The 17,396-nt window shown below is 52.3% G+C and overlaps 1 protein-coding gene across 5 annotated transcripts in view; it reads right to left on the bottom strand.

The window, feature by feature from the left end:
* The window catches only part of LOC136371027 (protein CEPU-1), a 357,472-nt gene that overhangs the window by 128,046 nt on the left and 212,030 nt on the right, over positions 1 to 17,396 (bottom strand). For 2 of the 5 annotated variants that reach the window (XM_066334816.1, XM_066334819.1), the window contains exon 2: positions 10,083 to 10,167. In XM_066334816.1, the coding sequence (XP_066190913.1) occupies positions 10,083 to 10,167 (85 nt within the window). Of the gene's footprint in view, positions 1 to 10,082; positions 10,383 to 10,566; positions 10,651 to 17,396 lie in introns of those variants that run through there. The other 3 variants (XM_066334815.1, XM_066334817.1, XM_066334818.1) reach the window with 2 other exon arrangements.

Raw genomic sequence — 17,396 nt, 5'->3', positions numbered from 1 at the left:
GCATCCTGACTGCCTGAAGGTGCAGAATCTGCTCCTGACAGGACAAGTGTGCTGCGCAAGACAGATGAGCAGAGGGCAGATCTCAAAGGGCTGATCTCACCACTCAAATCCAACCAGTCCCAGAGACTCCAAGTTTACCAAAACCAAATCCTGATGAGTCAGTAGCCCACTTTTCATAGAATCCCAGAGTGGTTTGGGATGGAAGCAACCTTAAAGCTCATCTGAATCCAACTCGCTGCCATGGGCAGGGACACCTTCCACTAGACCAGGTTACTCAAAGTGAAAAGCATCTGCAATGCCAAATCACTCCCTTGGCACATCAAACCCTGGCTCTGGCTGAGCTCCCCCTCATCCTCTCAGTGCTTCCCACGGGGCCGGGATGAGATGGCAGCAGGACCAGGTACCACCACCGACACTGCAGCTGGCCCGCCCGGGCTCCTGGCTGGCAACCAGCCCTACAGCCACATGCTGATGGGTTTTCTTGCTCACTGTTCAGGCCATTTATTTATTTTGGAGATGCAGAAGCTGCCTTCACACCAGGCCCTGGCAGCGCCTCGCCAGACTCCCTGTGCGAAGCCGCGGTGTCCCGGCCACCGCCCGGCATGTGATTCCTTGACAGCCCTGGATCCGGGAGCTAAACTGGCAGTGGTGGCTGCATTTGCAGGGGAAACGGAGCAGCACTGACAGCTTTTAGTGACAAAGGGAGTGTTTATAACAGGCGCGGTGACAGCTGTCCGAATGCCACATTTATTTACAAAACGTTAGTTAAATTACTGACAGTTGGCGCTGCGGGGGGAAGCTGAGAGGAAGAGCTGACACGTCCCCGGCGTGCTCATTCAGCAGCCCCACGGTGCCTCTCAAGCCTCCCTTTGCAGCGTGGGTGGCACAGCCCTTTGCTCAAAGCATCACCTGCACCTTCTCTCCCCACCAAACCTGCAGGAGGATCACCCCGCAGCTCCCACCCATCCCAAAGGGTCGGACACATCCAGGTGGGGGAAGTTCCTCCAAACAATACACAGCCACCGGGGCTGCAGTCTTTTCTAGAAGGACCAGGAGGATGCTGATCACCCTTGTGATCCCTTCAGCAGTTCAGATTATTTCAGCAGCGCCACTTGAATGAATGGAGGTCACCAGGAGCACCTCTGGATGGCCAAAAACGTCTGTGTTGTTTTCAGACTCACAGAGGTGTCCGAGGTGAAGGCCCCGTGTCTGCTGAGCAATGTCAACAGTCTGCAAGCTGCTGGCTTGGAACCAGCAAGGAAATTGCAGCTGCCATCCTCCAGGAGACAAGGACAACAGGAGAAATTTAGGAGCCCAGCTGACATGCACCAGTGAAAGCGTCTCCCCTGACTAACCAGCTCCATGACGAAGCAATAACAACCCAAGATGGGATTTTGACTTTCCCACTGCAGAATTGCTCATGCTGGCAAAGACCTCTAAGACCATCAGCTCCAACCACTCCCCTAGGCCACCACTCGCCCGTGTCTCCAAGTGCCACATGCACACGGGTTTTAAATCCCTCCAAGGATAAGAACTTCACCACTGCCCTGGCAGCCCATTCCAGCCCTTCTCAGACCTTTTGGTGCAGAAATATTCCCCAATATCCAAACTAAACCTCTCCTGGTGCAATCTGAGGCAGTTTCCCCTTGCCCTATCACTCACTACTCACGAGAAGAGACCGACCCCCACATCCTGCCCTGCCACAGGCTGCAAGAGAGGGAAGAGACTCTTTAATTCCACCAGTCAAGGCTAACAAGAAACCTTTGGCTCCTAGTGTTTGTAGAGGACTAAATCACATCACTTGCACACACACACCATGAGGAACCTCCAAACTGCTCCCTCCCAGCGCTGCCACGTTTTGTCCTGACTCCCACACTGTGGAAGTTTGCAGAGCAAACAGGGTCCTGACGTGCCTTGGCCAGCTAGAAATTTGGCCTTGGAAAACACCATTCAATATAAACTTTGTCTGATTCAAAACAGAATGAGCAGCTCTTCCAAACAGTGGTAAGTAATGATTGACCCAAGATGTAAAGCAGTTTAGAGGTGAGTAGGGAAAGATTTATTTTCAGCTGAAGGGAAACTCTGTGTGTTCAGAAAGCCTTCCCTTCAGAGGCTGAATGAAATCCAAATCTCGCTATTTCCTATAAAACATTTCTAAACCCCAAATCTTGCTTTAGCTTCATCAGAGAACTTCCCGTAACATTTGAGAAGATGTTTCACTGAACTCACAAACTCAGATAAAAGGAAAGAAATAATATTTTTCCAAGCAAACTCAAACCTGCCCTCTTGCCCACAAGGGAATTCTAAGTCAAATCCTTTCCAGTCAAGGTACGCAAGAAAGAAATTTATTGTTTGATAAAAATATCTCGGTTTGAATTAAAAAAAGAAAAAAGTATTTTCTTATTTAACAAATGATTAAAGTCAGAATTTTTTGAATGAAAGTAGAAGCAGGTGCCCTCCCAGCTCCTGCTGAATAGTAATGGAAGAGAAAGGACTTGGAAAATAATTCCTTGAATTTTCACCTCATTCACCCTTTGAGCTCATCAAGTGCTTTCTACTGGACTGTAAGAGAAGAAAAGGGATGGAAGATAATTAAAAGTTATCTTTATGTTTTTAAAGGTTATTTAAGGAATAAAGCCCTACACATAAAATTGACTGAATTTGGAGGACTGAAGGCTAAGAACCCAAATATGCCTTCAAATATTAGTGCTGTGTCTATCTGTTGGTCCAAAGTATCTTGAGTTTGGAAGTGTCTCTGAGCCTGGAGCTGCCTTGCTCTCCTTTCATACCCTTGAGAATTTGCTTTTCTCAACAGCTTCCTCTCATGGTTCTTATTAGAGATGTGTAAAAACCATGAGGCTGAAAAACACGCTGGTTTTGCTGAACTGAGGATGTGAAGCTGCGAAAATAATGATCCCACCATGACAAAAAAAAGGGAGAAAGAGACTCAAAAATCCCAAGTAATGAATGTTTGGATCATGGCCGGGGCTCTGCATGTGTCTGATAAAACAGACACAGGTGTCAGAGCCATTTATGGTTGCAGGCACAGAGCCGGTCAAAATCTCCCATCTCTGGGAAAAAAATCCTGTGATATTTCACCAGCTGCTCATGTTGGAAGGTGGTTTTATCCCTTATTTACTCTGTCCTCATTGACATGCAGAGCTGGACTCACTCATCTCCCGTTTGACCCTTGGTGTCCTTTCCTATTCAGCACTGTCCCCAAAGGTGTCCCCACCTTCAGACCAGGCTCAGCTCCCCAGACCTTGTCTCAAACCTCTCCCTGGTTTTTCCAGGGGAGAATCCAGCTGCAAAGTCAAGCTTGCCTGCGGATTTTCCATACCCTCCCATCTGCCTCCTCACTTTGCACACAAACTAAGGATGCTTCCCAGCGTGACTGTGGTGGTGACAGCCAACACCTCTCCCCGGCAGCTGAAGAATCCTTGTTTAAACCAGGATTTTTAATCTCCTCGTGATGGAGATGCTGTTGGCGGTTCCACAGACGCTGCAGCAACTAGACAGCCAAGCCCGAGCCTCAGACTTGGCTCCTTCACAGCCTTGCACCTCCGAGAACTAAACCCAAGGAGAGCAGAAGGAATTTCCCACTTGCTTTGCAAAGGTGCCTCATGCAATGAGGAGCAAACCCCGAGGAGAAGGAATTCCGCATTGCTATTCCACACACAACCCGTTAACAGCCTGCATATTGTAGCAAGACTGAAATGCTGTCTTCCAACCTGATCCCCAGTCCATTACAGTTGGGATAAAGACTCGTGGTGACATTAGTGAGCACTGGATCAGCCCCTTTGCTGGCACAAATCTCTCTGTCGCATCGGTGGGATTGCATTTTCCCCATTTGCCTGTTTGTTTGGCTCTGGATTCTCATTACAATTTCTATTAGCCCAGGCTCCCACTGATGTGGTTGTAGATTAGTTCCTTCCTGATTTTTTCCTCTGAAGGAAAATAAGGGTGTCTGAGTTCAAAGTGGCAGGTTTTGGCAGGTCTGGGGGGAAGAAAACAACTCTGTCTGATCAAGAAGAGGATTTTTCCAACAGCATAAATTGGAGTAATTCCAGCGAAGCCAACAGAAGTGACAAAGACTTGGGCAAGCTGAAGATGACCCACATCCCCAACCTGCCTCTGTTAACAAACACGTGGAGCTGCCAGTTCAGGGCTGCAGAGCCAGCAGCAGTGTGACACAAAGGGCTCTGCCAGAGTGGCCTTGGGACAGCACATCAGGACAGCCAAAGGCCAGAGGTGAGGCCAGGTGCCGTCCTTTGGACTGACACCCACAAGTGCTGGGGTCCAAGGCTCACATCAGCTCATGGTTGTGGTGAGGCAACTCCAGAGCAGATTCTGGGGTTGTGAGCAGCCCCATAGAGGCATTGCTTTCCCAAGTCCCACCATCCCTGATTTTACTTCAGCTCCCACCTAATCAGCCCCCCTCCCAGCAGCTCTGCAGTACCCCAGCCACACACCAGGTACCCCCCAAATGACAATTCCCTGGCATATCCACCCAAATGAAGCTCCCAGTCCCCTCTCCATACCCCAAGGGCAGGGCACAGGTGGACACCTCTGGTGCCCTCCAGTAGGACACTCTTAGAGCAGTTTCCTTGCAGAGGGATGAATCCTGCCACAAAGAGACTGCAACGCCAGCAGATGACTCACGGAGCAGAGAAAGGAAGCGTTGCAATTGCTGTGCACGAATCAAGACATTTATAGGACCTGGGAGGGCACCCAACGTCACTCGAGGAGCTGAGGGCAGGGCTGAAAACTGAAAATCCATTTCCCAAGCCTGCCTTAACCACTAGAAACAACAACATCCCTCCACTGGCCATCTATGGGGCTGCTCTGGCCTCCCTTCTCCATCCCAAGGTAAAGTCTGTTTGGCTTCAGCCTTTCCAGATGTGAGATGCTTGAGCCAGGATGGGGATATGAGCTCCACAAAAGCCCACTTGTCCCCTAGGAGACCCCAGCTCCAGTGAACCAGAGGCAGCAGCTCTACCAGGAAAGCTATAAAGGGAAACCCTCCTCTGGCACAGCAATCAGGAGCTTGTCTCATCTTAGATGGAAATTGCACTCGGGAAAAAAAAAAAAAAAAAAAGAGAATAATCCATGCATATGACAATTTTTTTTTCACCACTTTAAGCTGATTCCATCTCCGAGATGGGAGAGAGGTGGCAGAGATTTGCTGACATGTCACTTTAGTAATAAACTCCTCTCTCAGAAACGTGCCATCGCCAGCAAAGCAATCGGCTCGTGAGCTACAAACGCTGCACGTGGGGCTCCTGCATCCTCCCCATGGGGCATCCCCAGGAATGTGGGGAAAAAAACCCCACCAGAAAGGAGCAACAAGGGGAAGAGCAGAGGCAGAGGTGAAGTGGCACCATGAGGGATGTAGGAGAACATGCTCTGCCCCTTCCTCACTTTAATACAGGAGGGGTCACCACAGCCTTAAATTCATTCCCTGAATCTCAGGATGAAAAGGAGAGAGGTTTGAAGGAGAAGGGCAAAGGTGGTGGATACTGGAGAACTGGGGGAATTAACTTGGGTCAAGACACGAGTGTGCAGCTTAGCCCCATCCTCACCCCATCCCCACAGGACTGCTGGAAGCTGCTCCCAGCCCATCCCAGGTGCTCAGAATTCCTTTACTGCTCAGGAACTGAGAAAAGCAAAGGTGTTACACCTTGGCCTCTGCAAGCCCCAGCTATATCCCTCACTTTGGGCTTGTAGCTGGGAAGTGGGCAGGCAAGCAATCAGGAGTCTCTGAAATAAATAACTGCAGCAGGATGAAAACTACCAGGTACTGGGCTTGGGGACAGTCAAAGTGGAATGAGTTTTCCACAGGTCTGAATGCTGGAGAGGCAGATGAGCAGTGATCTGGAAATAAGGAATGTGGTGTACAGGGAAGGGAGGAGTTGGCTGGGCAGGAGATGGGAATACTTAACTTGGGGTGTTCTCAGCTGGTGGGACGGGGTGGACAAGCAACACTCCCTCAGTGGGGTTCTTGCAGCTCAGAGTGGGAGTGGGAGCCTGGAGCAAAACGGACCCAGAGCTGGGCAGCCACCAGAGGAGGTTTGGCAATCAGGGCTGGCCTCTTTCATCATCATCCTCTGCCCTGTCTGGCTTTTGTTACTCACACCAGGAGCCCAGCCCGGCGCTGGGCACTGCTCTTTGAGCCCCCCTGACTCAGCCGAGGCTTTCCCAGCACAGACAGCCCGGAATGGGCTCCCTGCCCTCCTCCCCCCGCAGGATTTCTGCACTCATTGACTGCAAACCACAAAGGCAGCTGCCCAAAACCTCAGCGAGAATCACCCTTGATCAAACCCTGGCAGGAACAGCACTGGGGGAGACACGGAGGCTCCCCCAGGACCTGGGTGCTGGAACATACCACATTTACCCCTTAAAGACAATTCCTATTTCTCTATTGTACAGTAAAAACAGAGCAAGGCAAATTCCTGTGAATAAAGGGGAAAAGATGGGGCATCAAAGAGTCACAGAAAACAGACCCATCTCTGAAAAATAGTCTTTTCTGCTTAGCAAACAAGCACTTTCTGTTTGCACCCATCAAACAAACGTGCTTGATTTTGTTTTGTTTCACAGCCAAGTCATCATTTCTCCAAAATTATTTCAAGAGCACAACAGGGGCCAAATAAATTTGCAAAACAGGCTTAGGTAAAGAATGACAGAGCTCAGTGGCAAAGCTCACAGCCCTTTTCAAAGCCTGAGTGGAAACCACGGGAAACATCAGGGTTAAAAAAAGCTTTGCCTCATGTTTAACTCAGATTTGACTTTTAGTGTTGGAATCAAAGAGGGGAACAAATGAAGGCATTGGATCACCCTGCCAAGGAAACCAGAGGAGATGGAGAGAGGAGCACAGGCGGATTCGGGGGGACACCAGGCAGGCGCCTGTGCTGCTGATGGGAACGTCAGAGCCTCGCCATGGAGAGCGCTGACTGATGCCAATTAAAATGAAATCATAATCAAGCCATTTGTTTTGGTGCCCAGAGAGCTGCTCCAAAGGTCTCAGCAGTGCCTGGACTCGGTTCAAGCACTGCATGGGAGCTCAGGATGGGCCCTCTCCAGCATGAGCCACTTGCTACTGGTGAGGGCAGAGCTGTCTGGACGTGCTGGGAGGGGATGAAGATCAGCCTCATCCTCAGGATTTGTGCTTGGGGACACAAGGAAGGGCAGAAAACTCTGACCTTGACCTGCACACAATTCCTCAGTGTAACCCCAAAGGCAGGACCAACGCATCCACCAGTAAAAACACTGTACTGTTGGACACCCTCAAACCCTTTCCCTATTCCCACAGGATTTGCTGCACCCAGGAGTAAATGTTACCCCTCCTATCCCCGGCAGCAGCTCTAAGCCAACATCTGAAGCTTGATTTAAATTTAATACAGTGATCTAAAGTGCTGGTACCCACGACAAGCCTGTACCCTCCAGCAGAAACATGACTTAGAAGGAAATACCTGAACATCTCCAATGTCTCTGGTCCTAAACTGATTCCCTACAGTGGATTGAACGGAGCAAAGCCTTTACAACAGAGAAGTCTCCTTGTAGCTTTCAATCCAGCTTTTTTTCCCAGCACTGAATTCACTCTGCTTGGAGGGACAGCTGAAAAGAGCCTCTTGGCAGGGCACTGCTGCTCAACAGCTTCTCAGGCTCCTCAGCACCTGCCACCCCGATAAAATAACCTATTTCCAACAGCCAAAGCCTCTCCCTTGGGAAGAGTGGGGGACAGGAGTTTCCAAGTGCTCCCAGAGAAACAGCAACTTCTGCTGCTGAGTTTTCAGCTTGCTCTTCCCTTTTGGCATCTGTGAAACACCAAGAAGGGGCCTCTAGAAACATCTCTCCTTCCAAATCCTTGGCTGCAGCTCCCATCCTCCCACCTTGCATGGAAATGACTGAGATTGGATTAGACCTGATTTTTTTTTTCCCCTTCCCTGACTGCCACCCATGCAGGGCTGGGCAGGAGGTGGCTGGGAGCATGGCTGGGGTCTGCCAGAGCCTTTGTAGCAGCATTGCTATTCTGCACAAGTTAACTCCTCCACAACAGATCGATGGGCACGCTGGGCTGGGAGGGGAGCAGCCAGGAAGATTCATGCTTCCTTGATTTCCTCTGGTTTTCACATGCTCTGCTCCTCCCGGCTCCTGCCACGGCGCAGCACAACTGGGACTGACCAGGGGCTGCAGCAAGGTCCCACTGCCTGCTGGGCCAACTGCTCCCACCTCACACCAGCAGGAAAACACCTCCAAACGCCCAGGCAAAACCACACTCCTGCACCTCTCTGTCACACAGTAGCAAGCCATAAATTTCCAAAAGCAATCCCTGCTCCCGGGGCAGGACAGCAGGAATGTCACCAGCACAGTGGGAATGGCATCTGCACAGGCTGCACATCCCAAAGCTCACGTGCTCCTCTCCCAGGGCACACCTGTATTGACAAGGCACCTGTCAAGGGACATGGACACCCCCTGCCACCAGACCAGCTCCCAGCTCTACTGGGATGATGACACATTGCTGTCCTTCCTCCCTCTCCCCAGAGCCACCCTCCGGGGGCAGGATTTGTCCCCCTTCCCATGAAGCCTCCCTGACAGAAGAATCCCTCCTGCTGACTCACCCAAGCTTCCCTTTGTTCTCCTCCAACACCAGCGACCACCCAGCGCCAGGGCAGAGCACCTCGATCCGTGGTGTGGATCAAGATCCCTGATCTATGCCCAAAACCCTGCGCAGGCCCTCACCAGAGCCTCTTCCCAGAAGTTTGCAGAGCACCATTCACCCCCTGTGTGTTTACCCCCAGTAACCCAAACCCCTCCCCTTTGATAGCAGGGTCTGGAGGATTCTTGGGAGAACACAGCGATTGAGGAAAGAAAAGGAGCTACTACTTTCTCAAGCCAAGCTCAAATTCCTAAGCGAGACACTCTGTCCTCCACCCTCTGCCACCCGTTTTCCAGCCTCTTTGCCCAGCCGTGCCATGACGCAAGACAAATCCAGAGGAACGGCCACGACACGCTCCCACCCTTCTAGGGGCACTCAGGGGCTGTGGGGGGACAAGAGATTGAGCTGCAAACAACTGAGTGGCAGGAAAATTCCTGCTGAAATTCCTCCCGGGGCTGTTTTTCCTGCCCTGGCTCGGCCCCTCTCTGCTGGCTGGTGTAGAGCAGGAGTGTGGTGTCACCGCACACACCCAGCTGTCCCCGCAGATGTTGGTGTCACCTATGCAACGCCCCGGAGGAGCAAAGTCGCTCCCGAGCGTGCCGGAGTTGCAAGCGCCGCTTCCCAACGCTACAATTAAAACCTGGCTTTTGATTTTTAATGTCCCTATCAAACATCCTCTGGGATGACTGCGCCCATCTGCTGTGAGGACAGGGACGAATGTCTGGGCATAAGATGTCCCAAAAATTATGCTGAGCAGAATTATGGATTCCTCGGCAGCCCCTGAACACCCCTCGGATCACTGCTGCAGGGGACAGGACCCTGGTGCAACGCCCAGCCCCCATCTCTTCCCTTCCCAAGGAGGGAACGCTGCCAGGGAGCAGCAACCCCTGCCTCTGGAGCAAGGGGATTTTTAAGGAGTAAAGCATCCACCTGTCCGGAGCCAGCCCCGTCCTGCACTTCCCTATTCCAGCAAGTCTGGACACCAGAAAAAGACACAAAGCCACACCAGGAGGTCAAAACCTCCCCCTTTTCCCCAGGCTGGGGCAGTCTGACACGGATGAAGACACCCCGAGCACTGCACTCCAGGAGGAGAGCAGGATTTATCCGCACCGAACGCGGCCAAAGTGCCCGAGCCACGGCACCGACAGCGGCAACGGAGCCCTGCCTCGCACTGCTGTGGGGCAGGGCGCCGAAAGGGAATCACATTCCCTTCTTTTTCATCCCCCAGTAACTTTCCCGAAGACAACTGGGAGGGCAGAGCCCAAGCCCGTTCTCCCGGCGCTCCAATCTCTCAGCTCGGTTCCATCCTACACCGGCAAACCGGCAACGGCGCATCCCCCGCGGGGAAACTGAGTCACGTCCCCAAAAGCCACCAGGCGAGCAGGACCCCCCGAGCCCCCCAAGGCCCCAGCCCAGCTGCTCCTACCTGAGCGTGGCGCTCTCCCCTTGCCGCACTGTCACGTTGTCCATGGCTTTGGGGAAGGTGGCATCTCCGCTGCGCACGGGCACTCCTGCGGGCACAAGGAAGAGCAGCCTGAGACAGAGGACGACCAGGCACCTCCAGGGCAGGGCCAAGCACCCACCGACCCCCATCCTGGGCAGCGGGGACTTTTCCAACAGGCAAAAAACACACCCGACAAGGCGAAAAGGGGGAAGGGGCGGGTGGAGAGGAGGGATGGGGGGGAGCAAAACCACCGGGGCGAGCGCTGCGGAGCTCCACGGAGATCAGGAGAGCCCCCGGCAAGGCTGGCTGCGAGCGCTGAGCCTGCCGAGCGGCATCGGAGGGAGTCCCGCTGTCCTCGGGCGAGGGAGGAGGACGGGAGGGCCGGGGGGAGGAGGAGGAAGAGGAGGAGGAGAAGTGGCAAAGGTGCTGGGCGAGCCGGTTCTTCGGGCAGCAGTCCGAGGCTCACTTGGGCGAGGAGGCGCCGGGGGGGGCCCGGCTGTACCCCACTCCCGCACGCTTGTCCCGAGGCGGGGGCAGTCCAAAAACCAGTAAAAACCCCAAAAAACACCCCCGAGGCGAACTAGCAAAGGTGTCCAGGCGCAAGAAGGCACAGCGGGCAAAAGCCTTCGGGATGCCCTGCAGCTCCTCTCCTCCCGCCCCGCTGCCGGGGGGCTGGTCCAGGCGGGATGCAGGATGCCGGGATGCAGGATGGGGATGAGCGGACGGCGGGATGCAGAATGCGGGGATGTCAGGCTGCCGGAGCCCCTGGCTGGCCTCAGCGGCGGGCGGGGGGGGCGCGGGGGGGCGGCGGCAGCACCCCGGCCCCGGCCGGCAGCATCCCCGGGGTTGTCATGGCAGCGGCTCCAGCGCTGCCCGGCGCTCGGCTCCCGCACGGCCCGAGCCCCGCACACGGGCGGGCGGCGGGCGGCAGCGGGGCGGGATGCGCAGGAGGACACGCACATTAACCCCCGCCGCGCCGCGCTCTTCGGGGGGGTGGCGAGACCCCCCACTCCTCCTTCTTTCTCCTCTCTCCCCACTGCGCTTACCTGCGTCCCGCAGCCAGCACCGCACAACTCTCCCCTTTGCCCTCCTCTACCTCGGCACCTTCCCCATCCCAGGCGGCAAAGTCACTGTGCAAGAGGGGAAACTGAGGCACGGGTAATATCCCCCCCTTCCCCCCCCACCAGGCAGATGATGATGAGGAGAGGCAGGAGCGTGTCCTCCTGGTCCCCTGCACCTCTCAGACACAGCATGAGCTTAAGTGGCAAATTCCTCCCCAGCCGCAAGCACGGTCCCCGCGTACTTTTTATCAGCTCATAATTTAACAAATATCACATTTGCTTATGCCGAGTAATTCCTCCTTCCCTCCGCTAGTGGCTAAACACATTAATATTTCCAGGCACAGTTCCATGCTGGTGAAAAGGTGCTGGGGAGCATCCTCAGAGCAGAGAGTCCTGGAGGCAGCAGTCAGATCAGAGCTTTTGGGGTGCTGCACCCCTCAAACCCCCACAGCTCTGCCTTAGGGAAAACCAGGTCTCCCCCCTTGCTGTGCCCAATGACTTCCCTGCTTCGCCTTTTCCAAAAATCCTCCCTCCATCCCCCGACCGTGTGCGCGGCAGCTTTTGCACGGCACCAACGTGGGGTGTTTTTTGCTGTTGTTTTTGAGTTCGCTGCTGGCAACCTGAGCTGGATTCAAACTGGTGACCTAGATGTGAAAGGATCCATAGCCCGTTACTAATCCCTGGAGTCTCCGAATCCCCTGTAAACTACTTCTTAATTCACTAACTGTGCTATTTAATCTCTAAAACATTATGAGCTGTGCCGGGCAGAGGAAACACTCCATCAAATAAAGCTTTAGTATTATTGTGCATGCTGACTGGTCATACGAGGAGGGGATTGCTCTGCAAGTCTCTCTACTTTTTCCTTGTCTGAAGGTTCTCTGTTCCTTGAATTTAGCGCTGGTGGGACGTGCTGCCTCGAGCCCTGTGTTTTCCCAGAGGAAACGGCAGCTTTCCCCAGCTCTTGGCAGAAGGACTTTAATCCCTGCAGTGAACTCGGCTGTCAGAACTGGCAGGGGAGGGGGGGAAGGCTGCAATCAGCCGATCCTTTGGGGCCACAAATTGCATGGGAGGGGTCTCTGAAACCGCACTGCATAAGGAGACACCGTCAGAGGCAGGGGAAAATCCTCTCTCCAGGGTTGTGTCTTTGCACCGGGGTGCACAAGACAGCAAAGAATAAAACACATCAATCCTGCTGATTGCTGCGGCATCCAGGCACCCCGGCAGGAAGGGGACCCCGCTGGGATACCTGCAGGACCAGCACACAAGAGCTTGCTCTTTGTGGGGCCGCTCCTTTGAATGGGCAGAGACCAACTCCTGTGTCAGCAAAACCGGAGGGATTCCAATAACCACAGCCAGTTAACCTTTCAACACAGAATTCAGGCCCGGATCGCCAGGAGCATCTTAAATTACGAGCAGGAAAAAAAACCCAAAAAACCCAACCTCCCTGCACTGCAAACATTCGAGGCTGGGGCAGATGTGACCTGCAGAGCTGTTCCAGCCCTTGCCAGGGCTGAATTTGGCCCACTGTTAGGAGATCATCAGCAGCATTGTTTGAAAATCCCAAGGAATTTACATCCAATATGCTCCTGCATACTAAAGCGCGGCAGAATCCCTGGTCTGCCTCCCTGTCTTGCATACATACAATGTACATATAAATCAGCCTGTCACAGCTCGTCTCTTTTCTGACAGCTGTAATTGCTTCGGACTATAAAAATATCTATAGACAATAAACACAACGCGGGAAAACAGCAAAGAGAAAACCAAATCAAGGTTCCTTTAAATAATTCAGTTGCTCCAGCAGCAGTGGAGCCAGCAACTGAGTCCAGCTGTGAAGGTTCAGCAGCGAGAGAAAGAGAGCTTTGTAGCCTCCTCTGGGGATGAGAGAGTCTTTTTTCCTTCATTGGGTTTTGACCACAGCAGCAGCAGAGTTTGCTGCACACGGGCTGAGCCCATCCGAGCACCAAACAGCCTCTCGCTTTCAACTTCTTCCCTTTCTTCCTACTTAGGTGAAAGTCTTTTTTATTTTCCCCTCATTGCGAGCAACAGGCAGGAGGAGACAAGCAGAACGAGCCACACTCGAGGTGTATCTTTATCTCCGGATCCATCTCGCTGCTCTCCTCTCTCCAGCAAGGCTAAAGACCCCCCTCTCCTGGCAGAGACCACAAACAGGGCAGCAGAAGCAGCAAGGGCTGCACGGGGTGGGAAGTGATGCAGCGGCAAGGACGGAGCCAGGGAAAGGATTTTCCCCCAGGAGATGACAGCTGGAGGGGAGGGTGATGAAAGCCTGGATGGAGAAGAGGTTAGCAGGAGCAAGACCCTGTGGGTTTGCTTCCCAAAGGAGCATCTCTATGGGTAGCTGGGGGGGAGGAGGTTCAGAGGCAGAGCAGGGAGCAAAGCAGTCCCAAAAATGTGCCGCAGGGAGGAATGATGGCATTTGGATGGCTGCGAGGGGCCCGACTCCTTCTGCAAGGACCCTCCCAGCAAACACTGCCCCAGTCTCGGGTTTTTCACACAAAACCGAGCCTTAAGCACCTAATCTGCAGATCGGAGTCGTCCCAAAAGCTGATAATCAGATGCAAATTTGCAGTTCAAGTTCCTCTATCAAGGGAAACAACATTTTTTTCCTGCTTCCTCCGAAGTATCCAGCACGGATCTATCTTCTATTTTATTCTAGCCTCTTGTAGGTCCATGTTCAAGATCCTCCCATCCTACAGACCTGCCTGCAAACCTGCATCGATACAATCCCTACACCTCCCCACACCAATGGATTTCATTCCTGGAGAACAAAAAACTACTTTCAATAAGTAGGTCATAGCAAGGCAATTCGTACCGCCAGATTTTCCTTTTAATTCCTTTTTTCCCTTTTCTGGGAGTTGATAGATGGCAATCTATAGCCCCAAAGTGGAAATTTATTTTTAATCTAAAACGGCCAAATATGATCAGAAACATAATTTATGCTCCAGACATTCTCGTTCCTTCCAAATGAAAACACGATTTTATAACGTCAGCCGTGCTATCGCATACCACATTATTCTCCAATAAGCTCCGAGTTGCACAAAAAAGTGCTTAATTTCCTTGGCTTTAGTCAGGTGAATGACACACGAGTCCGGGAGAGCTTTTCCTGAATAACTGCTGCAGCCGGGGCCACAAAGGACGTGGGCTCCAGCTCCGCTCCTGCCTCATTTATCCTCTCGTTAACGGTGGCCCCAATTAAAGAACAATGATTGGGAGCCTTACTTGGCCGGAGCCCTTCTCGCCCCAAAGGCATTCCCGCTCCGAGCTGGAGGAATCTCCTGTTCAGGGCTGTTTCTAGGGCAGATTTTGGAATGCAAGCAGCATCCTCATGGGCCCTCAATCCCTCTCAGGCAGGGACTCCCAGCACCCTCTTCACCGTGTTTAAAAACAACGCAGGAGACCCCATTAATCCCTGCTAGAGATGCTGTTAATATTTAACTGCAGTTTAGATAAACTTACAGTACCCATCCTATTAAATTTAAATAAAATGTGCTTTTGGGAGCCTTCCCCTAAAGCCACGGTGCCCTGCTCTGCCTGCACTTTGCACCAAGCGCCTCGCAGTAAAAAAAGGAACATTTTGTTTGCCCTTTAAAAAACTGCTAGGCTCGGGTTTGTCACTTGCTCTCATCGTGCTCAGGGATTTCGGAATTTTCTCAAGCACGAATTAACTCCTTCCAGGTTGGCCTGAGCTGCAAAGCCTCAGCCAAGGGGCTGGAGGAGGTGCCCTGGGAAAAGCTGCAAATCTGTCCCAAAGTGGTGCTGCAAACCCAGCACGGGGCTGATCTCCCTGCACCATCTCACCCGGAGAATATCCCCGGGGGAAAAGGAAAATCAGAAGACCCCACACAGCACTGCCAGCCCTCACACAGCAGCACCCTGGGGGACACTCAATATCTCACCCCTGGCAGTGTCCAAGGCCAGGTTGGATGCAGTTGGAGCAGGTTGGGCTGCTGGAAGGTGTCCCTGCCCATGGCACTGGATGAGCTTTAAGGTCCCTGCCAACCCAAACCACCCTGGGATTCTTTGGACATTCCAGAGGGGCCAGGCAGGGCTGCAGCTGGGACACAAAATCAGGAGGATGTAAAACAGCCCTCAAGGCCTCACTTTTCCCTTTGGATCAGCCCTTTCTCCCACAGCCCTCAGTGTCTGGCCTTTTCCAGTAGCCCAGCCAGGCAGACACAGTTATGAAGTGACACCTCTGCAGGTCCAGACTCCATATTTTACACCTACACAGAGAGTTAAAAAACTGATCAAAGAGCTACCAAGCCATGCTGGCACAGTGAGAATTATGAACTGGGATTGATCCTTGGCACAAATCAATATTGATTTTACATAAATCCATTTTTCATGGCTTCCTTGTGAGGTTACAGTGCTGCATGAACACCCCAAAAGACTTTTTTTGGTACAGACTCTGCATCTCCAGCAGCGTGGGGTTTTTTGTTTTTTGGCTCAGGTGCCAGGGACCATGATGATGTGGGATAAAGACAAGCCGTTATCCATCTAATGGCATTTGATAAGTGTGTGACATTAACCCAGAGCTCTATGACTCAATCCCTGCAGTCAGTGAAAAGGAGAAAAAGCTGAATAAGCTGAAAAGCAAAGTCAGACACTCCTCAGGCCTCACCATGGATATTTAGGAGCTCCAACACAGCTCCTTTAAATGTGAAAACACGAGGTTCTACCCCCTCTGAGGCTCTGCCCACAGTCTGGAGGCTCTGTGCTGGATAACTGTTTGGAAAAGCAGCTCTAAGAGTTGCTGTGCCTTCTCCTGGGATGGTCCCAAGGCAGACACACTGAGCCAAGCCTTCCCCAGCCCATCTGGATATCACACACATCCTCAACTGCAGGGAGCAGCAAAAAGCCTGGCTGGTTCACTCCCTCCAGCTCAGTTTCCCCCCAAACCCTTTCTGGACAGTAAACTGCCCAGTCCCCACAAAACCAGGGGACTCAGACAACAGGGGAGGAGCACAGAGCTCAGCTTTGATGACCACATGTAGCAAAAAGCAAATACTAACAACAGAGCCCCGAAAATCCCTCTTTTAAAAGCACTGGGAGTGCTCAGCTGCTCTGGTGAAAGCCCAGCCCACTGCCAGGTGTTCTGTTCCTGGATTCAGCCTCTCCTGGAGCCACTGATCTCCCTGTAGCCTGCACCTGCCTCCAGACTGGGATTAGTCACCTCCAAGCCGAGCTTTCCTTTCTGAGCCCCCACCAGCCATCACCAAAAATGGGCTTTTTCCCATTTCCACCTCAAACCAGCACCTTTGCAGCACCTATCTTCTGTCAGCCTGCTTCCCTGAAGTCACCAAATTGCTCGAGTACATTCCTTGGGAAAAAAAGTCCAGGCTCGTTGCTGTCTGCCTGTATCAATTTGAGTTTTGCCACTGGTCCTCTGACCCTCACGGCTCTCTGCATCCAAGAATAATATTAATAATAGTCATGCCATTAAGCAAGATACTTGGTTTGAATCTGAAGATTTTGAGAAATGATCTCATAAATTTAATTCCCGGGGTACCATCTTTGAGCGTTAACAGGCACAGTCGCCTCTGAATTCTGGGAAATGAGCATAATTACATGGAGATCGACAAGGCACAAATGCCAAGAATTCTGTTAACCTTTAATACTGCAAAAAAACTCTCCCCTTGTAATTATCTCTTTCCTTTGTCTTAAATGTTACTGATGAATATTTAGTGGGATAAGCAAATAAAAGGAGGCTGAGGGGTGCAAGGAGGTGCAGTTCTCCATGGGATAAGTCTGAAAACCTCACAGAACCATTGTGGGTCAGGGTAGGATGGGAGCCCAGGTCACCAAACTGCTCCATGGGACAATGACACCCCCGTGGTGACACACAGGCAGGACAGAGCCAGCAGAGGAGAATTTACACCAAAATCCAGATTAATTCCCAGCACTGCTGCAAATGCATCTCCACCCAGGTCCATGAAGAGTGACCCCACAGCCCGCAGTGGGATGGGTTCAGGTGCCCTTTCTCCAAACAGAACTTTGTCTGGGAATAAAACTTCCCAGGTAAAAAAACACATCACCTTTCAAACACATCCTCCCTAGGGCTGCAAATGGCACTGCCCTCTTGCTGCACATGGAGCCTGATGGAAAGAAGATTTTCTCCCGGTGTGAACTGCATTAATATCTGTCAGAGCTCTGGCATTTCTGCCTATAATGATGAAAAATATGTGCCGAGAATGCGGGGTGCTCTCAGCATCGCCTC

Source organism: Sylvia atricapilla, chromosome 23 (genome assembly GCF_009819655.1).
Source record: "Sylvia atricapilla isolate bSylAtr1 chromosome 23, bSylAtr1.pri, whole genome shotgun sequence".
In the NCBI taxonomy this organism is placed as follows: Eukaryota; Metazoa; Chordata; class Aves; order Passeriformes; family Sylviidae; genus Sylvia; species Sylvia atricapilla.
Note: the sequence above shows the minus strand (reverse complement) of the source record. Positions and strands in the feature narration are given on the sequence as shown.